Consider the following 21,562-nt stretch of genomic DNA (forward strand, 5'->3'; position numbering starts at 1 on the left):
GTTGAGCCCGACAATCTAGCCAACTTTCTATCCACCTTATAGTCCATTCATCCAGCCCATACTTCTTTAACTTGCTGGCAAGAATACTGTGGGAGACCGTGTCAAAAGCTTTGCTAAAGTCAAGGAACATTGGTGGGCTTGAGGTGCTATGTTAAAACCCTGAAGCTTGAAAGCCTTATTTCAAGGTCAGGGAGGATATACTACCACCTACTGGTTAAAAGATGATTGATGCCAAACAGTAATTTTTCTTCTTTACTCCTCTTTTCTCTTTTTCCCTTTCTTTTGCCTCTTTTTTTATAAATACACACATACACCCCCAACATATACACATACCTCATACACCCACATACACATACACCACATACTCTGCATATACATACACACACCCCTCACCTACATATACATATCCCTTAACATTCACTCCCAGCATATATTCATAAACAGACACATACCTAACAAAAACACACACCCACCTCACATACAAAACACACACCCAATACTCACACCCAGCACATATACATAAAACACATACCTAACATCCACATACCCAGCATATACCTACATACCATACACACACATGCACCCAACACATACTTGCACACGCATATATACCCACACACTAAAAACCAGTTTATTTTTCTTTTTCATAAAGCACGCTAGAAGGTAAATGAAAAGTTTTTAGTTAGAAGATCTTATTAAGGGAATTACTGTTTAAACTGATAGTTTGAGCCTTAATCCTAAGAAAATTGGGAAGTCTGGGTAAAACGTTTAAGGGCTGGTGGAAGAGTCAGTAAGTATAAGAAATAATTCCTCAGCTCTAAGGTAAACATTTTTTTTTATTTAAAAAGGTACCTGTTAAGAATTAATTGCCGTTAATGTTGACATTTTGAATTAAAGGAACCTAGGTAAATAGGCTAAAAGGAGGACAAGGGAAACAGAATCAGGCACCTAATGGAGGCAGGTTCTGAGGTCGGGCACCGAGGAGTGAGCAAAAGGCCTTGGGAGGCAAACTCTATCCCATAAACTCATAAAACAGAGTCAGGCACTTAGAAGGAAGCAGAAGGCCTAGGGAGGCAGAATTTGGGTTCAGGCACCGACAGTAGAGGCTGGAGGGAGGCAGGGTTTATTCTGAGGAATTGTAAGGTATAGTTAAAACATAGAAACTCATTGCCAAAAAGCACTTGAGTCCTGTCTGTTGCTGATGCCCTGGGTGGATTGGTAACAGTGGGATTGGTGGTATAAGATAGTCCACGAGGAATTGTCTACAAAACGGGCAATCATAGTTTGTAGTAAAATTCAGAAGGATCTGGCAGCCGTGCAAGTTTGAATGGTAAGTAAAACTTGTCACTCAGGAGTGGCTGAGGTTGTAATTATACTCGGGTTGAAATCACTTGCTGGCCAGATATAGTTAAGAAAGGTTAGTAGGCTTACAAGGGTCCGACAGCTGTGAAAGCTAGAATGGTAAGTAAAGCTTGTTACTCAGGTGTGGCTGGGGTTGAGATTATATAAATAATCATACTTGGGTTGAAATCACTACCTGGTCAGATACAGAAGCTGTACACATACACATACCCACTTACACATCTGGCAGCTGTGGGTAGGTCTGATGTGAGTAGGACCTGTCACTCAGGTGTGACTGGGGTTGTAATTGTACCCAGAATATTTTCACTACCTGGCCAGATTTGACATACATTCACGCACATCTGGCAGCCTTTTTTGGATGTGGTTCGATTCAACATATGTACACATTGTGTGTGTGTGTATATATATATTGTCATAAATATAAAGGGAAGGGTAAACCCCTTTAAAATCCCTCCTGGCCAGAGGAAAACTCCTCTCACCTGTAAAGGGTTAAGAAGCTAAAGGTAACCTCGCTGGCACCTGACCAAAATGACCAATGAGGAGACAAGATACTTTCAAAAGCTGGGAGGAGGGAGAGAAACAAAGGGTCTGTGTGTCTGTCTATATGCTGCTTTTGTCGGGGATAGAACAGGAATGGAGTCTTAGAACTTTTAGTAAGTAATCTAGCTAGGTATGCGTTAGATTATGATTTCTTTAAATGGCTGAGAAAAGAACTGTGCTGAATAGAATAACTATTTCTGTCTGTGTATCTTTTTTGTAACTTAAGGTTTTGCCTAGAGGGATTCTCTGTGTTTTGAATCTAATTCCCCTGTAAGGTATCTACCATCCTGATTTTACAGAGGGGATTTCTTTACTTCTATGTACTCCTATTTCTATTAAAAGTCTTCTTGTAAGAAAACTGAATGCTTTTTCATTGTTCTCAGATCCAAGGGTTTGGGTCTGTGGTCACCTATGCAAATTGGTGAGGCTTTTTACCAAACCTTGTCCAGGAAGTGGGGTACAAGGTTTTGGGAAGTATTTGGGGGGAAAGACATTTCCAAACAGCTCTTCCCCAGTAACCAGTATTTGTTTGGTGGTGGTAGCGGCCAATCCAAGGACAAAGGGTGGAATATTTTGTACCTTGGGGAAGTTTTGACCTAAGCTGGTAAAGATAAGCTTAGGAGGTTTTCATGCAGGTCCCCACATCTGTACCCTAGTGTTCAGAGTGGGGGAGGAACCTTAACACACACATATATATGTGTATATATACACACACACACACACACACACACACACACACCTTAATCTGTAAAATTTTAAAAATTTACAAACACATGTGTGACTAGGGCTGTATTTATATCTAGTATAAATACCTCTCGGTTAAGGTGAGTAGCATTGATATGACAATGACAGGAAACTAAAGCACAATAGAGCTTCAGAAATAATGGTGGGAAATAGGTTAGAAAATTTTGTTAGAAAGGTAGGAAGTGGCCCTTGGGCCTGGTGCTTATCAGCAACATTGCAGGTAATGGGAACAATGGGCTTAACCTAAGAAAAAAGGAATTTTCTCAGGAGAACCTAGTAGAAAGGAGAAAAAGCAAACTGCTTTACAAGGGTTACAGCTTGTGGCTTGTACCCTGAATGAAGAAATAAATAAACTAATGACAGAAAAATAAAACCTAAGGAAAGAGAGAGAGTTAGACAACATGAGAATCTGTTATGAGACAGCAAAAGAAGAAATAAGCAAACTTCTGAAAGAGCTGTCTCATAAGGTAGCTGAATGCAAAGCTTTGGTATCAGGGTGTAAAAGAACCAAGGAGGAATCTGATGGACAGCTAAAGCAATTGGAAGATATTTTAGAAGACATGAAAGCAAAATATGAAGAAACTTCTGCAGAAGTAGGCAAGCTAAGGAACCAAATCGAACAAAATTAGTTGTTAGTTATGAAATTTAAGAGAAATAAGGGGAGGCTGGTGGAGGAAAACAAAAGATTGCAGAAGGAACTCGGTATGTTAGAGATGGAGTCAGAGAAGAGTGGGAGAAATGTCTTGGAGGTACAAGGGCAGCTAAAAGAAATAGCAGCAAAGTTAGTCCTTTCTGTACCTGTTGAGAAATATGAAAATATGAAGAATTTATTATCAACTGAAGTGAATGGGGATGCAAAGAAGTTAGTAGAGGTCGAAAGAGAATATGAAAAAGTGCAGGCAGAGTTTCAACTCTTAAAGAGGAAATTTGAGAGTCAGAAGGCTAAATTTGCTCAACACGTGAGGCCAGAGGAACATGAACAAAAGAGGGGAAGCTTTGGCAAAGATCTGAAGAACTGGAAAAAGCGATTTCTGAATCATTGTTGAAGAATCAGACATTGCAGAAGGAAGTGGAAAGGGTTCACATGTGTGTATTTAAGCAGCAAATACACACTAACAACTGAGATTAAAAGCCAATGTGTCTTTAAAACTGAATGAAGAGATGAAAAAACCATAACAAGTGAACTGACTATTGGGGATCTGGAAAAAAAAAGCTTGTGGAAGTAATGCAAAAGTACAATGAAAACAAAGCAGAAGCTGAGAAGTTGCTGATGATAAGACCAATTGAAGTGAGAATGTAAGTCACTTCCAGGCTATGTACCTGTCTCCGGAAAAGCACGAAAAAGAAGTGGCAGCCTTGAAATCCAACACTGTGGCACTTAAAAGGCAGCTTGCTGAGATTCATCAAAAATATGATGCTGAACAAGCAAAAGTCTCCAAACTAGTGTCTGAAAACACAACTCTGAGGGACACTATGAATGACCAGTATGTACCTGCTATAACTCATGAGGAGGTTAAAAAACAGTCTTGAACAGCACATTAGAAAAGGCTAATAGAGTTGTCAGAGCTGAAGAAATAAACTGAAGATATAAAGCAAAAATGTATGAGAGTAAATGAAGGGACTGGAACTTTGGAAAAGAGGCTGAGACTCCTGCAGAACTACATACAAACACAATATGTAAGTATAAACGATCATGAGAGTAAGGTGTCTAACTTAAATAAAGGCATGCAAGAGTTACAGGGCAGTAACACTGAGACATTGGCTAAATATGAGAGATGCCAAGAGGAAATCTTACAGTTACATGCAGAAATTGAAGCCCAGAAGAAGGAACTTGATACAGTTCAAGAATGTATCAAGTCCAAATATGTCCCAGTTGGTTGCTTTAAAGAGAGAGAGAAAAAACTTTGAAGCAACAGTGAAAGAACTAAAAAAAACAAAAACACCAGTTGGTAGAACAGACACAGAGGTGCAGAGAATGTGATGAGAAGACACAGAAATACAAACAGGAAAATAAAAAGTTAAAGAATGGGGTTTTGTCTATCCAAAATGTCTTGCAAGAAAATTGCATTCTTGCTGAGAAATCACATGAAATGGAAAGAATGTTCAGCAGCAAAATGGAAGAACTGAATGAGCAATTGAGAGAATTACTGCAAAAATACACAGAGATAAAACATGAAAAAGACAAGCTATAGGAAGAAAATGCTAAACAGATTTCTGAGGCCCTTGCTGTGCAAACTCACATGCAGGGTCACTATGTTCCAGCTTTCACATATTGACTCGTTATAATTTTGTCTTGTTATAATGAAAGTGCTGCTCTTATTTAATATTTCCATTAATGACCTTGGCACAAAAAGTAGAACTTGAGCTAATGAAATCTGCTGATGACACAAAGTTGGAAGGCGCTGTCAGTACAGAGGAAGATCAGATCATTGAAGAAATGGGTGACATTGAGAACTGGAGTTATAGAAATGGGATGACATTTAATTATACAAACTGCAAGATCATGCACTTAGGGACTAACTACAAGAATTTCAGCTATAAGCTGCAGGCTGATCAATTGGAAACATCAGTGGAGAAGAAAGACCTGTGTGTGCATTAGTCAATCACAGGATGACTATGAACCACCACTGTAATGCAGCCATGAAAAAGGCAAATGCTGTCCTCGTAGACAGAGAGACATACTGCTGCCATTGTACAAGGCACGGGTAAACACTCATCTGGAAACCGTGTACAATTCTGGTCACCCATGTTCAAGAAAGAAGAATTCAAAGTGGAACAGGTACAGAAAAAAGCTAGTGGGATGATGAAGGGCTTAGAGGACTGATCTTACCAGAGAAGAGCTTGGCTTGTTTAGCCTAGAAAAATGAAGGCTGAGAGGGGATCTAATTGCTCTCTATAAATACATCAGGGGAAAACATTCTGTAAATATGATTTACATTCTTGGTTCCCCGATGTATGACCTTGGATTTAGACATTTTAAAATGTATATTGTTCAAGTGAGTCCAGTTTACCCTGTAATCTAGACCTGCCATCATTTATCACTCCATCAATTTTGTGTCACTTACGAACTTTAGCAGCAATTATTTTTTTCCTCGATCATTGCTAAAGATATTGAAAAGCATTGGTCTGAGAACAGATCCCTTTGAGAGGCCACTTGAAACACCCCGATTGGATGATAATTTCCAATATTTAGGATAATCAATTAACAAGTTTTAATCCATTTAAAATGTTCTGAATTGGTTTTGCTTAGTGCTATTTTTAAATCAGACTTCTGGGATTAAGTCAAATTTTTGCATTTAAGTATATTATTTCAACCAAACTTGTAACCTCTTAAAAAATCCAATTTGTTTGACAAGACCTATTTTTCCATAAAACCATGATGGATGGCACTAACTATGTTTCCATCATTTAATTCTTCATTTATTGCATCCCATACCTGACTTTCCATATCTTTGCCTGGGGCTGATGTCAGACTACCCAGCCTATAGCACTCTGGGCCATCCGATTTACCCATTTTAAATATTGGAAGACCATTAGGTTTTCTCCAGTGTTCTGGGACTTGCTCAATATTCCAAGATTTGCAGAATATTAACATAAATAGCTCATTGATCCCCAGCCAATTCTTTTAAAACTCTTGGGTGCACATTATCTGGTCCTGCAAGATTTGAAAATGTTTAGCTTTAGCAGTTCTTGTCTAATATCCTTCCAAATCACTGTGGATATAGAACCTATCTAATTTTCCATGCAAGATGAGAATACATCACCCAGCTTCTTTCCAAGTACACAAACATAATATTTATTGAACACTTCTTTTTCTGCATCATAATTAACAATTCTACCATTGCTATCTAGTAATGATCCTATACCATTGTTAGAATTCCTTCTGTTGAAAACAATGTTTAAAAAAAATCCTTCTTATTGTACTTAATTCGACTGGCCATACATATTTGATTGAAAACTTCAATGTACCAGTTGTTTGCATTTCATGACTTCTAGGATGGAGGATGGCACAACTGATTAAGAGAGCTTTAAACTAGGAATTTGGGGAAGATGGTTGGGAGATGTCCAGGTAATCTCCACGCCGGATTTTAGCATTCAGAGGGAAGAAAATGAAGTAAGAAAGGATACAGCTGTGGGTAGGAGAATGGATATAAGGAGGAAGGGCAGTGTGGATACCAGTCTAATAGGTCATACTGGCTGTAGAATGACCGTGCCTAATAGGGTACAGAATGTGAGCGAGGCCAAACAGCAAAAATTAAGATGTTTGTATACCAATGCGAGGAGCGTAGGTAACAAAATGGAGGAACTAGAGCTAATGGTGCAGGAAAGGAAACCAGATATTATAGGGATAACAGAAACATGGTGGAATAGTAGTCATGACTGGACTACAGGTATTGAAGGATATGTGCTGTTTAGGAAAGACTGAAATAAAGGTAAAGGTGGTGGAGTAGCATTGTATATTAATGATGAGGTAGAATGTAAAGAAATAAGAAGCGATGGAATGGATAAGACAGAGTCCGTCTGGGCAAAAATTACATTGGGGAAGAAAACTGTTAGCGCCTCCCCTGGGATAGTGCTTGGGGTGTGCTATAGACCGCCGGGATCTAATTTGGATACGGATAGAGCCCTTTTTAATGTTTTTAATAAAGTAAATACTAATGGAAACTGTGTGATCATGGGAGACTTTAACTTCCCAGATATAGACTGGAGGACCAGTGCTAGTAATAATAATAGGGCTCAGATTTTCCTAGATGCGATAGCTGATGGATTCCTTCATCAAGTAGTTACTGAACCGACTAGAGGGGATGCCATTTTAGATTTGGTTTTGGTGAGTAGTGAGGACCTCATAGAAGAAATGGTTGTAGGGGATAATCTTGGTTCAAGTGATCATGAACCAATTCAGTTCAAACTGAATGGAAGGATTAACAAAAATAAATCTGCAACTGGGGTTTTTGATTTCAAAAGGGCTGACTTTCAAAAATTAAGGAAATTAGTTAGGGAAGTGGATTGGACTGAAGAACTTATGGATCTAAAGGTAGAGGAGGCCTGGGATTACTTTAAATCAAAGCTGCAGAAGCTATTGGAAGCCTGCATCCCAACAAAGGGGAAAACATTCATAGGCAGGAGTTGTAGACCAAGCTGGATGAGCAAGCATCTCAGAGAGGTGATTAAGAAAAAGCAGAAAGCCTACAGGGAGTGGAAGATGGGAGGGATCCGCAAGGAAAGCTACCTTATTGAGGTCAGAACATGTAGGGATAAAGTGAGACAGGCTAAAAGTCAAGTAGAGTTGGACCTTGCAAAGGGAATTAAAACCAATAGTAAAAAGTTCTATAGCCATATAAATAAGAAGAAAACAAAGAAAGAAGAAGTGGGACCGCTAAACACTAACGATGGAGTGGAGGTCAAGGATAATCTAGGCATGGCCCAATATCTAAACAAATACTTTGCCTCAGTCTTTAATAAGGCTAAAGAGGATCTTAGGGATATTGGTAGCATGACAAATGGGAATGAGGATATGGAGGTAGATATTACCATATCTGAGGTAGAAGCGAAACTCGAACAGCTTAATGGGACTAAATTGGGGGGACCCAGATAATCTTCATCCAAGAATATTAAAGAAATTGGCACCCGAAATTGCAAGCCCATTAGCAAGAATTTTTAATGAATCTGTAAACTCAGGGGTTGTACCGTATGATTGGAAAACTGCTAACATAGTTCCTATTTTTAAGAAAGGGGGAAAAAGTGATCGGGGTAACTACAGGCCTGTTAGTTTGACATCTGTAGAATGCAAGGTCTTGGAAAAATTTTTGAAGGAGAATCATAGAATATCAGGGTTGGAAGGGACCTCAGGAGGTCATCTAGTCCAACCCCCTGTTCAAAGCAGGACCAATCCCCAATCAAATCATCCCAGCCAGGGCTTTGTCAAGCCTGACCTTAAAAACCTCTAAGGAAGGAGATTCCACCACCTCCCTAGGTAATGCATTCCAGTGTTTCACCACCCTCCTAGTGAAAAAGTTTTTCCTAATATCCAACCTAAACCTCCCCCACTGCAACTTGAGACCATTACTCCTCGTTCTGTCATCTGCTACCATTGAGAACAGTCTAGAGCCATCCTCTTTGGAACCCCCTTTCAGGTAGTTGAAAGCAGCTATCAAATCCCCCCTCATTCTTCTCTTCCGTAGACTAAACAATCCCAGTTCCCTCAGCCTCTCCTCATGTGTTCCAGACCCCTAATCATTTTTGTTGCCCTCCGCTAGACTCTTTCCAATTTTTCCACATCCTTCTTGTAGTGTGGGGCCCAAAACTGGACACAGTACTCCAGATGAGGCCTCACCAATGTCGAATAGAGGGGAATGATCACGTCCCTCGATCTGCTGGCAATGCCCCTACTTATACATCCCAAAATGCCATTGGCCTTCTTGGCAACAAGGGCACACTGTTGACTCATATTCAGCTTCTCGTCCACTGTAACCCCTTGGTCCTTTTCCGCAGAACTGCTGCCTAGCCATTCGGTCCCTAGTCTGTAGCGGTGCATGGGATTCTTCCGTCCTAAGTTCAGGACTCTGCACTCATCCTTGTTGAACCTCATCAGATTTCTTTTGGCCCAGTCCTCCAATTTGTCTAGGTCCCTCTGTATCCTATCCCTACCCTCAAGCATATCCACTCCTCCCAGTTTAGTGTCATCTGCAAACTTGCTGAGGGTGCAATCCATACCTTCCTCCAGATCATTTATGAAGATATTGAACAAAACCGGCCCCAGGACCGACCCTTGGGTCACTCCAACTAGACATGGAGCCATTGATCACTACCCGTTAAGCCCGACAATCGAGCCAACTTTCTATCCACCTTATAGTCCATTCATCCAGCCCATACTTCTTTAACTTGCTGGCAAGAATACTGTGGGAGACAGTGTCAAAAGCTTTGCTAAAGTCAAGGAACAACACGTCCACTGCTTTCCCTTCATCCACAGAGCCAGTTATCTTGTCATAGAAGGCAATTAGATTAGTCAGGCAAGACTTGCCCTTGGTGAATCCATGCTGACTGTTCCTGATCATTTTCCTCTCCTCTAAGTGCTTCAGAATTGATTCCTTGAGAACCTGCTCCATGATTTTTCCAGGGACTGAGGTGAGGCTGACTGGCCTGTAGTTCCCAGGATCCTCCTTCTTCCCTTTGTTAAAGATGGGCACTACATTAGCCTTTTGCCAGTCATCCGGGACTTCCCCCGATCGCCATGAGTTTTTAAAGATAATGGTCAATGGCTCTGCAATCACATCCGCCAATTCCTTTAGCACTCTCGGATGCAACGCATCCAGCCCCATGGACTTGTGCACGTCCAGCTTTTCTAAATAGTCCCAAACCATTTCTTTCTCCACAGAGGGCTGGTCACCTCCTCCCCATGCTGTGCTGCCCAGTGCAGTAGTCTGGGAGCTGACCTTGTTCGTGAAGACAGAGGCAAAAAAAGCATGGAGTACATTAGCTTTTTCCACATCCTCTGTCACTAGATTTCCTCCCTCATTCAGTAAGGGGCCCACACTTTCCTTGACTTTCTTCTTGTTGCTAACAGGGTAGCCCTACCCCGAGCTGGGGCTTAGTCCCCGTCCGGCCACCAGGTCAACCCGGAGCCTGCCCCTGCGGGCAGGGGCCAGGTGGACCCTCCTCCGCCCAGGGTCGCCCTGCCCCGGGCTCCGGGCTTAATCCCCGTCCGGCCACCAGGTAAACCCGGAGCTCGCCTGGGGGGAAGGGGCCGGGCGGACCCTCCTCCGCCCAGGGTCGCCCTGCTCCGAGCCGGGGCTTAATCCCCGTCCGGCCACCAGGTCAACCTGGAGCCTGCCCCCGTGGGCAGGGGCCGGGCGCACCCTCCTCCGCCCAGAGTCGCCCTGCCCCAGGCTCTGGGCTTAATCCCTGTCCGGCCACAAGGTCAACCCGGAGCCTGCCCCCACGGGCAGGGGCCGGGCGGACCCTCCTCCACCGAAGGTCGCCCTTCTTATTACTCTTAACATCTCTTGCTAGCTGCAACTCCAGGTGTGATTTTGCCTTCCTCATTTCACTCCTACATGCCCGAGCAATATTTTTATAATCTTCCCCAGTCATTTGTCCAATCTTCCACTTCTTGTAAGCTTCTTTTTTGTGCTTAAGATCAGCAAGGATTTCACTGTTAAGCCAAGCTGATCGCCTGCCATATTTACTATTCTTTCTATATATTGGGATGGTTTGTCCCTGTAACCTCAGTAAGGATTCTTTAAAATACAGCCAGCTCTCGTGGACTCCTTTCCCCCTCATGTTATTCTCCCAGGGGATCCTGCCCATCAGTTTCCTGAGGGAGTCAAAGTCTGCTTTTCTGAAGTCCAGGGTCCGTATTCTGCTGCTTTCCTTAAAGTAGTCAAGGACATTGAAGTCAATGGTAAATGTGACAAAATACAACATGGTTTTACAAAAGGTAGATCGTGCCAAACCAACCTGATCTCCTTTTTTGAGAAAGTAACAGATTTTTTAGACAAAGGAAACGCAGTGGATCTAATTTACCTAGATTTCAGTAAGGCATTTGATGCCGTGCCACATGGGGAATTATTAGTTAAATTGGAAAAAGATGGGGATCAATATGAAAATTGAAGGTGGATAAGGAATTGGTTAAAAGAGAGACTACAACGGGTCCTACTGAAAGGTGAACTGTCAGGCTGGAGGGAGGTTACCAGTGGAGTTCCTCATGGATCAGTTTTGGGACCAATCTTATTTAATCTTTTTATTACTGACCTCAGCACAAAAAGTGGGAGTGTGCTAATAAAGTTTGAGGATGATACAAAGCTGGGAGGTATTGCCAATTTAGAGAAGGACCGGGATATCATACAGGAGGATCTGGATGACCTTGTAAACTAGAGTAATAGGATGAAATTTAATAGTGAGAAGTGTAAGGTTTAGGGATTAATAACAAGAAATTTAGTTATAAGCTGGGAACGCATCAATTAGAAATAACGGAGGAGGAGAAGGACCTTGGAGTGTTGGTTGATCATAGGATGACTATGAGCCGCCAATGTGATATGGCCGTGAAAAAAGCTAATGCGGTCTTGGGATGCATCAGGAGAGGTATTTCCAGTAGAGATAAGGTGGTGTTAGTACCGTTATACTAGGCACTGGTGAGACCTCACCTGGCATACTGTGTGCAGTTCTGGTCTCCCATGTTTAAGAAGGATGAATTCAAACTGGAACAGGTACAAAGAAGGGCTACTAGGATGATCAGAGGAATGGAAAACTTGTCTTATGAAAGGAGACTCAAGGAGCTTAACTAAAAGAAGGTTGAGCGGAGATATGATTGCTCTCTATAAATATATCAGAAGGATAAATATCAGAGAGGGAAAGGAATTATTTAAGCTCACTACCAGTGTGGACACAAGAACAAATGGATATAAAGTGGTCATTGGGAAGTTTAGACTTGAAATTAGACGAAGGTTTCTAACCATCAGAGGAGTGAAGTTTTGGAATAGCCTTCCAAGATCTATCTGGCTTTAAGATTAAACTTGATAAGTTTATGGAGGAGATGGTATGATGGGATAACATGATTTTGGTAATTAATTGATCTTTAAATATTCATGGTAAATAGGCCTAATGGCCTGTGATGGGATGTCAGATGGGGTGGGATCTGAGTTACCCAGGAAAGAATTTTCTGTAGTATGTGGCTGGTGAATCTTGCCCATATGCTCAGGGTTTAGTTGATCGCCATATTTGGGGTCGGGAAGGAATTTTCCTCCAGGGCAGACTGGAAGAGACCCTGGAGGTTTTTCGCCTTCCTCTGTAGCATGGGGCACAGGTCACTTGCTGGAGGATTCTCTGCTCCTTGAAGTCTTTAAACCACGATTTGAGGACTTCAATAGCTCAGACATAGGTGAGAGGTTTTTCGCAGGAATGGGTGGGTGAGATTCTGTGACCTGCGTTGTGCAGGAGGTCAGACTAGATGATCATAATGGTCCCTTCTGACCTTAGTATCTATGAATCTATAATATGGGTTGAAGTGTCTAAGGGGACTGTCTGTGGCTCCAAGTTAAGCTAGTATAGTGATCCAAGATCATACATTTGTTGGTTGTTTGGTTAAATCTTACTATATATACTACCGGTGTAGGAGTGTCTGCCCAGTTTTTTGACAGTCTGACCTGAGATTGGCCCACTCAGCTGTGACCCACACCAGGCATGGTGACAACTTGATCCTGTGCAACCCCAGCAATGCCTCCTCTACTCCCACAGCCTCTCTGGTCCAGTTCACCTTTTGCCTCTAGCCCCATATTACCAATTTGCTGCCCCAGCCAAAATCACTCGAAGTCTCCTTTGCTTCCCCCATTTCAAACCATAAACTGATCTTCTGTCCTCCCCAGCCATTTGACTATCTTCCTTCCCCCAGACAATTAATCCTCTGCATTTCCACATCTCCTCTCAGTTTCCATAGCAATGGTCATGCCCATTGTGGATTTGACAATGGACTCTGTTCTTTACCTCTGACAGCACAAGAGCAGCAACACTTGGGATTATGATTCTCCTCTCCAGGTCCTTTCCCCAACTTCCATGTTGTTCTGATGCCTTCCCCCTGTAATAATCTCCCACACCCTCACCAAGGCCAACAAGGAATCCTACTATGAGGCATGAGGCAATCAGGATAAGTGGCAACCACGTGAAGGTGCAGCTTTCCTCACGCAAATCCATCTGCAAGTCCTTTGGAGCCACCTCTTTCCTGCCTGGAAACTCTCTGAAAGAGGGAAATATATATATACCCTCTTGGCACATTAGACAGATCCTTACAATTCTTTTGCCTACAGCTAACCCCAGGGATACATGCCCAGAATATTTCACCCACTGGGTTGTGTGTGGTGTACAGTGTTCAGTGATTGAGCCACATGTTCAGATGCAAAGTAATTGTGTCTGCATGTGAATGGTTTTCCATATATATGATTAGACATTGACTATCTGATTTTGTTCTGTGTCAGACAAGACAAGAACAATCATTTTGCATCCTAACATTGGACTCAATCACCAAATACCATGCACCATATAGAACCCAGCGGCTGAAATATTCTGGGCATGCTTTCACAGGGTTACCTGTAGGCAAAGGAATTTTAAGGACCTGTTTAATGTGCCAAGGAGGTCCTGCACCAAATTGTCTTCTTGAAAACTGCCCTAGCATATTGTATACCTTTTGACCAATAAAAAAAAACTTATCCCATAATTGCTAATACAATATAATACAGAAATTTACAGTGTGTTAATTTCCCATTAAAATTATATGTCAATTTATAATTTACCATAATATTCTGATATCAATGCAGTCCTTAAACTTTACAGAAAGAGCAATTAAGCCTATGAGTTAATCTTTCTTCTCTAATTAATTTTCACATCCAAAGATGTGGGCTCCAAATACCTCTTTTCTAGCTAGAACAGTCTGGGTATATAGGGATCAGTCAGGGACCCAATAATATGGAAAATAAAATTTAGTGAAAATATTTGGAAATCAATGTATACTTACTTAGTGGCATCTTGTTTATTTCCTGAAAGAGAAAATTCAATACCTATTGTTAAATTCATGTGTGAAAATGTATCTAAGCAATAATAAAATTTGCTAATGTATTACAGGAAGAGTGGCCATACTACATACATCTTAATGTGCTTTTTTTTTTTTTTTTTAATTTGGAGGTTATAGGCCTCCATAAATCTCAAACATGCTTGACTGTTAGGAAATGTTTGAATTAAGGTTGCCCATACAACCTTAATTCAGTCCCCTCTCTATATGCATTGTGATACCATCTTTAGTTACATGATCTCATACTATTTTTTTTCTACAGAACCCTTGCCTCATTCAGTGCACAGGATGGACCATGCTCTGGCTATGAAGTAGGCTTGTGTAGTGAAGAAATCTGTTGTCTACAGGTCCCCACCTCATTTGTCACAAAAGTTGGAGGATGCGTAGTGAATGAGGCAGGGGATTGGAGGGGCTCATGATTAGGGCAACTGATTGCTGCCCAGGGGAACTGAATTCTACCCCTGTCTCTACCACAGAGTTCCTGTTTTATGCTGGGCAAACTTTTCACAGTGAACTAACCAACTGGTCTGGTTTTCTGCTCAGTAGGCTGTATCTATTTTCAGGGCTGCTAACAAGGCCTTCTTCAGGCATTTGGGTCCCCTCAGCTTCACCTGCACCTGCAGATTGGAATCATTCAGCCCATCCACAAACTGTTGCAATACCCTCTCCTCAAACATTTCTCCAGAATTTATAAATAAGCCACTCACACCCACTGTTGTAATGTCCAGGAACGCTTGGGAGCTTCTCTGCTCTGTCTCTCCTTTATAGGGTTGCCAACTTTCTAATCGCACAACACCGAACACCTTTGCCCTGCCCCTTCCTCAGCCCTCACCCCCTCTCTGCGGCTCTGCCCCAGCTCACTTCACATGCCCTCCCTCCATCACTCTTCCCCAACCTCACTCACTTGCTCATTTTCACCAGGCTGGGGCAGGGAGTTGGGGTGCAGGAGGGGGTGGAGGGTTTTGGGATGGGGCTGGGGAAGAGTGCTTTGGGATGTGGAAGGAGGCACAGGGCTGAGGCAGGGGGTTGGGATGTGAGGGGGCTGAGGGCTCCAGCTGGGGGTGCAGGCTCTGGTGTGGGGCCTGGGATGAGGGGCTTTGATTGCAGGAAGGCCTCAGGGCTGGGGCAGGGGTTTGCGGTGTGGGAGGAGATTTGGGGTGCGGGATCTGGGTGCGCTTACCTCAGGTGGCTCCCAGAAGTGGCTGGCATGTCCAACTCCTGGGTGCAGGGGCAGCCAGGTGGCTCTGCACACTGGCCCCAGAAGCAGGTGCTGCCCCCAGAGCTCCCATTGGCCATAGTTCCCAGCCAATGGGAACTGTGGAGTCTGTGCTCTGGGCAGGGGCAGTGCAAGGAGCCTCTCTGGCAGTGCCTGCATCTAGGGGCCGCAGGTACAGGCCGGCCCCTTCCGAGAACTTTGCAGAGCGAGGGCAGGCCAGGAGCCCACCTTAGCCCCGCTGACCAGACTTTTAATGGCCAGCATTGCCAGGGTCCCTTCTTCCACCAGGTGTTCCAGTTGAAAACTGGACGCCTGGCAACCCTACTTCTTCATAACCAGATTTGGATATGGCCATGTCTGTCTGCTTCTCCACCCCAAACCTGATAGCAATGGACTCATGTGGCACCTGGTAATTGCCACACTCCCACAGGCCTACAGACCTAAGAACTGTCATAGCTTCTTGAGTCAGGCTTTGGCCACATAAATCTTTTTCTCCTCCTCTGACCAACAGCTGAAGCTTACATGTGAGTTTAAATTGCATCAGGTATGATTTCCAGCTCATTTTGCCATCATATGCATGTGCTTTCTACCCCTGGTGTTCCCCACTGTCTTATCTGGCTTGAAGCAGGCAGTATTGCTGTCCCAATTCTCTCCTGTGTTTCCTGTTTCTCTCAATTGGTGGCAGATATCTGCAACTTCTCCACCCATCTCTGCTTTATCTTCTTTGGTTTACAGCCACCTGTGGCCTGTTGCCCTGGATTTGAGGGTGTGTATACCCCCAGAATGTGATCAAGCTAATTGCAACCATATTATGTGCATTCAGCCACCCTGAATTAATAAAATAGAACACCACATATTTAAGTGTTAATTGGGAGACAGGCTTTCAGAAGCAAGGTCAAATTTAGCTGGCAGTTTCTGCTACTCAGAATGGGAGGAGGGAACAGACAAAAAAAAACAAGTGAGACTGAAAATCTTGGTGGTTGGAAAACCTTGAGTTTAGATTCCTCTGATATTAGAAAGTTTATCGAAAGTTAGAAGAGTGATGATCCAGTAGGGGTCATAATGACCTGTGTGTTTTGCAGAAGTTAGTTATAAAATATTAGCTAATAGAGTGTATTTTGGAGCAGTCCTCTGAAGCCATCTTGAGAGACGTTTTTCCTGACACTCTTTCTCCCCGTTGGGTGAGCAACTGGCCACTGCAAACCTGCTGTTAATTATTCAATACTGTTCCAGATGTTAGGTAAATATCTGGGATGTTCTAAACCTATTGATTATGTCTCTGTATGCTTAAATCTAAGAAACTGCAGTTTTAGATAGAGCATATATAATTGTATTAATCATTTATCAGACAGAAATGTCTGTGTTCCTATTGATTTATTTCTGAGACAGCCTGGAGTGAAATAGTTAAGTTACCCCCATTAGGGGTTCTGAAAACACTGGGTAACAGCCCAGCCTGCTCCATCTTGGCTCCTTCTTGTGGAGGGATAGCTCAGTCGTTTGAGCATTGGCCTGCTAAACCAGGGTTGTGAGTTCAATCCTTGAAGGGGCCATTTAGGGATCTGGGGCAAAAATGGGGGATTGGTCCTGCTTTGAGCAGGGGGTTGGACTAGATGACCTCCTGAGGCCCCTTCCAACCCTGATATTCTATGATGCCTGTGGCAGTGGCTTGGTAAGCCCTGCTTCTCTTTGCCAGCATGGCTTCATTTCATCACCATCCCACAGTTCTGATTCCAATATGACATCATAGGAAGTCAAAGAAATGAGGTGAGAAAACGTTGTCTAAAATCCAACAAATGTTATTGCAGCCAGAGCCTAGCCTAGGAGGCTGATACAGGCTGCTCCATCCACTGAAGTATGCTTTGTTTCAATTCCTATTCTCCCAGCCTCTCTCTCAAACCACACATGCAACTGCAATATAGCCAGGGAGGGGAGGGGAAGCCCATAACTTATAAAATCATAATGAACTAAGAAGTGGCACAATAGCATCACCCAAAATTTAATATTAGAAAATCCTGTTTGCTGTTGCTTGTAACTGTGCCATGACTGGTGACTGATTCTTTGCATTTTTAATAAAGGTTTGATTAGCTCAGCCATTTTCAAGCACAAACTTAGTGGGAAAAATTGTTTGTTTGTTTTTCCATTATTCCACTAATTTTTAAGAGCTCCAGGTCTCAGGCTACAGGATCAGGAATTTGAAGTAGAGCTGAGTAGAAAATGGATTTTCTGGTTTGCTGGCAATTCCAAAAAAAAGAAAAATTTTTAAATTATAAAAATAATTTGGGGTTGCATGAAACATTTAGTTCAACCAAAAAAGAAATGTTTCATATTGATTCTGAGCATTTTAATTTTTTTTAATTAAAGAAAATTAAAGGAAATTGCCAAACAAATTTTGAACAGAATATTCAAAATGTTTGATATAAAAATCTTGAAACAAAATAGTTCTGGTTTTTTTTCAGATTTTTTTTGTTGCCCCACCCCCACCCCCCAAAAAAAATCAATAAAATCTACAAAAAATCATGACATGTTTCCATGCCACTGAATCTGTATTTTTTTGCCTAAAAGAATTATGGTTAAATTTTTTCCACCAGCTCTACTTGGAACCTTGTAGGCAGATAGTCCTCAGGTCACAGTATTATATTTTCCAGTATCTTTGAAAATTTGCCAAAATCTCAATTATCAGCTGGAGAAAATTTCCATTTCACATGTGTTTGACAAGTCTGAAAATTCACACTTTTGACCCATTGTGCTGCCCTGGTCCCAGAGCCTCCTGAGCCTCCTTTGTCATTCTGAAGTGACTGCAAAGGTCTCAGGCTCCTCCTGCAGCTCCTTTTGACAGGAGGTAAAAGGACACTGGACTGAGCGTTAGAAGGGCATAGTTTCTTGTCTAACCTCTTCCACTGACTGACCTTAATAATTCTCTGCTCTTCAGAACCCTCATTATTTAGTAAGTCCTCATACCCCCTGCTATATATGTAAGCAAATATCAGTCCCCCAACACCACACACACATACAACATTTTATAGACGAGGTAACTGAGGATCAGAAAGGCTACACAAAGTTATTTCTGACGGAGCTGGAACTAGAACTGAAAGTACAGACACCCAGCATTTTTACTGTCCAGCAAATGGGTGCACATAATGGAATTTAAGAAAGAAAGAAAGGTCGCTACATCAAGCAGAGAAAAGTTAGGACACGCCAGAATTAAGGTTATCTGTGTAACCTTAATTTGCCGCCTTGTGTGTGCATTATGATAGACTTTAGATACATAATTTCTGTTATATTGACAGCATATATTGACAGCATACAAGCAGTGAAATTAGATAAAAAGCATAAAATACTTTTCCTGGAGGGTTACAATGTAACACTACTTTATTTCTTAGAATCCAGAACTTTAATGTACAAGAACTAAAACCAGAGAGAGACAAAACAGGCGCTTCCTTAGGCAGAGATGCACAAGTCATCCCAGCTTGGTCTAGGCTGGTTCTTTGCAGACTGGTTAGTGTAGACCCAGATCACACACTTCCCTACAGAGCCCCCTAGGAATAACTCTTGACAATTTAAAGTGATAGCCTATCATTTTAATACAGTTTTCAATACACCATAATAACTCAGTATTTTCTTCTAAGCTAATTCTCAGAAATGACTGGATCATTTTTACTTAAACTTTCTAAAAATAGTTTAATCAGAAGCGGAGACCAAGTAGGAAAATTTCAGCCCAAACAGTGAAAGTTTGGCAAAGATACAAGCCACTGAAAAGAAAACAAAGAAAAAAATACAGGCCTTTGTAAAGGAAAGTTAGGCAATGTTAATTAAAGTGTCATTGCCAGCTTTTCCTGTACTTAGGACTAAGTAGATTCATTGCAAAATTTGCTCCATTAAACGCATTCTCACATGATAAGGAGATGTGAAGCTTTAAATCAACACTGACTGTAGGTTAGCTTATAACCTTCTCCCTAACAGCTTATACAGTTGAGAAGCAAGGTGGGTGACATCTAGGGTGACCAGACAGAAAATGTGAAAAATCGGGACGGGGGTGGGGGGTGATAGGAGCCTATATAAGAAAAAGCCCCAAAATCGGGACTGTCCCTATAAAATTGGGACATCTGGTCACCCTAGTGATATCTGACTTGTCAGTCCTCATCCTCAAAGGAAACATGCCCAACATTTTCAAAAGACGTGCCTGGGAGCTCAAATTCAAAACATTGCTAGACACTAAAAATCATGAACTGACTAGAGACACTGGATTTATGGCTTATTGCAACAATCTATAACCCACTAGCAACCCCTACCCCACCTCCAGCTGCCTTTCCCACCCATCCCTTCCTTTCCCCTTTGTATTTAGCAGTGACACTCTGAGTTACTTTCCCCGAACTGAAGGAGAGCTCTCTGTAAGCTCGAAAGCTTCTCTCTCTCACCAACAGAAGTTGATCCAGTAAAAGACATTACCTCACTCACATTCTCTTGCCAATATCCTGAGTCTGTCACAGCTACACGGCTAATAAAGTTGTCACACAACACTACAGGACCATTAAGTTGGGATTTCAAAGGAGACTAACTGAAAATCTGTGGAACTAGGGTGCCCAGCTCCCTTAGCCTCATTTGAAAAACAGGATGATTCTGCAGTTAAACATTAAACCCTGCCACACAGCATTTCTGGATGATAAGAGTGCAGTGCAAGTGAAATTATAAAGCTCGGTTCACTCAGTTTCACTCTGCAGCTTCTGGGACTCCCAAGGGCTGCACTTCCAGCTGACCCAGAAGCCCTGGGTCTCCAGCCCCAGATCAGCCCACATGGCTGGCTGTCCCAGAGTTGCAGACCCTGGGAGCATGTCCCAGAACCTCCAGACTCCCAGAACTGCAGCAATCAGCCTGGAAAACTTGAGAGCCCCCTGTATTTCCAGGCTCCTGATGCAGGGTTGGGAGCCTAGACTCTGAGAGCCCTAGAGTTTCTGCTATTTCCAGAGCAGCTCAATCTTTAAATATTAACTTTTCCTCTTAAATTTAAGGGCAACATGTCAGAACACAGAGCAGCACCAAGTAGGAGGGAAAGACCTATCAGCTGAATAGAGGAAGAGCCTTCTCACGGTAAAGCCTATTGCCCTACAAATAACCATGATTCCACTAATATACTGTAGGTACCAGCAGAGAGTAATGGGGTAAAAACCAACTGAAGAACATAGGAATATACAAGGATTTTTAAAAATATATATATATTTTTTCATGAAAATATTGATTTAGTTGAAACAACTCTTTGTTTAAATTTAGCTTTGATCAAAAAGATTCAACTTGTTCTGTTACTCGGCAGGAACACTGTGATGCAAACTATCATGAGACAAGACACTAATGTATTAATAATAGTGTATTATAATCCCAAGTACCAAATACAGAAAGACTCTGGAACATCCCCTTATCAGTGACCATCTATAATTCCACAACTGCAGGCACAGACAACAGTGCTTCAGATGCACCGAGTGTGCCTCTGGACAGGACAGACAGAAACTAGACAAACAACAGGAAAACAGAGGAAGCTGCTACTGAAAATACATCGTAACAGCTCCTGCTAGTCTCAAATAGAGCAGAAACAGATTAATAATACGAAGAGTATCGCTAATATTCAGACTCACATTTGTCTGGAATTTCAGTCTGCCTGTTGGCCTTATAGAATCCCCTTGAGTGTAATGGACCCAAGCAAATCTCTCTAGTCTGTCTGATTCTCTCTCTTAGAAAATGGTTTTCAGTTTTATTGCAGTATTTGGTTGATGAATAACTATAGGCTGGATGATGAATTGTGGTGCAAAGGTGCCCAAGTGGTTAAGGTTTATAAGCTTCCCCTTCCACATATGCTCCTGCCAACCCTCCTGAACCTTGGATCCGGATGTGCAGGCTTAAGATCCTGCTGTGTACCTGCTATTCCTGTCTGAGCAGGGAGTGGGCAGACCTTTGGCACTGACAAGTGCACTTGAGCCAGTAACAAGATTAGGGTAGTACTTTGCTATTGGTAAAAGACCAATCACCAGTTATTAGTGCTATGTTCATGGCATATACACAGAGAGGTTAGATAAACATAAAATATTCTTGCCGTAAAGTTGCAACCTAACACTGCTTATTGCTTAGAAGCCAGAACCCTAGCAGACAAGAACCCC

The 21,562-nt window shown here is 42.3% G+C and overlaps 1 protein-coding gene and 1 pseudogene across 1 annotated transcript in view; one reads left to right on the top strand and one right to left on the bottom strand.

Moving 5' to 3' along the window:
• LOC141976721 (uncharacterized) overlaps window positions 1-21,129 on the bottom strand; it is a 119,884-nt gene extending 98,755 nt beyond the window's left edge. The window contains exons 1-2 of the mRNA XM_074937849.1: window positions 21,044-21,129; window positions 14,150-14,171 (exon numbers count right to left, since the gene is read on the bottom strand). Coding sequence (XP_074793950.1) covers window positions 14,150-14,159 — 10 coding nt within the window. The 5' untranslated portion in view covers window positions 14,160-14,171; window positions 21,044-21,129. The remainder of the gene's footprint in view (window positions 1-14,149; window positions 14,172-21,043) is intronic.
• On the top strand, window positions 222-4,922 carry LOC141976766 (uveal autoantigen with coiled-coil domains and ankyrin repeats protein-like; annotated as a pseudogene).
• Window positions 21,130-21,562: the final 433 nt, after the last annotated feature.

The sequence above is a fragment of the Natator depressus genome, chromosome 23, assembly GCF_965152275.1.
Source record: "Natator depressus isolate rNatDep1 chromosome 23, rNatDep2.hap1, whole genome shotgun sequence".
Classification (NCBI taxonomy): Eukaryota; Metazoa; Chordata; order Testudines; family Cheloniidae; genus Natator; species Natator depressus.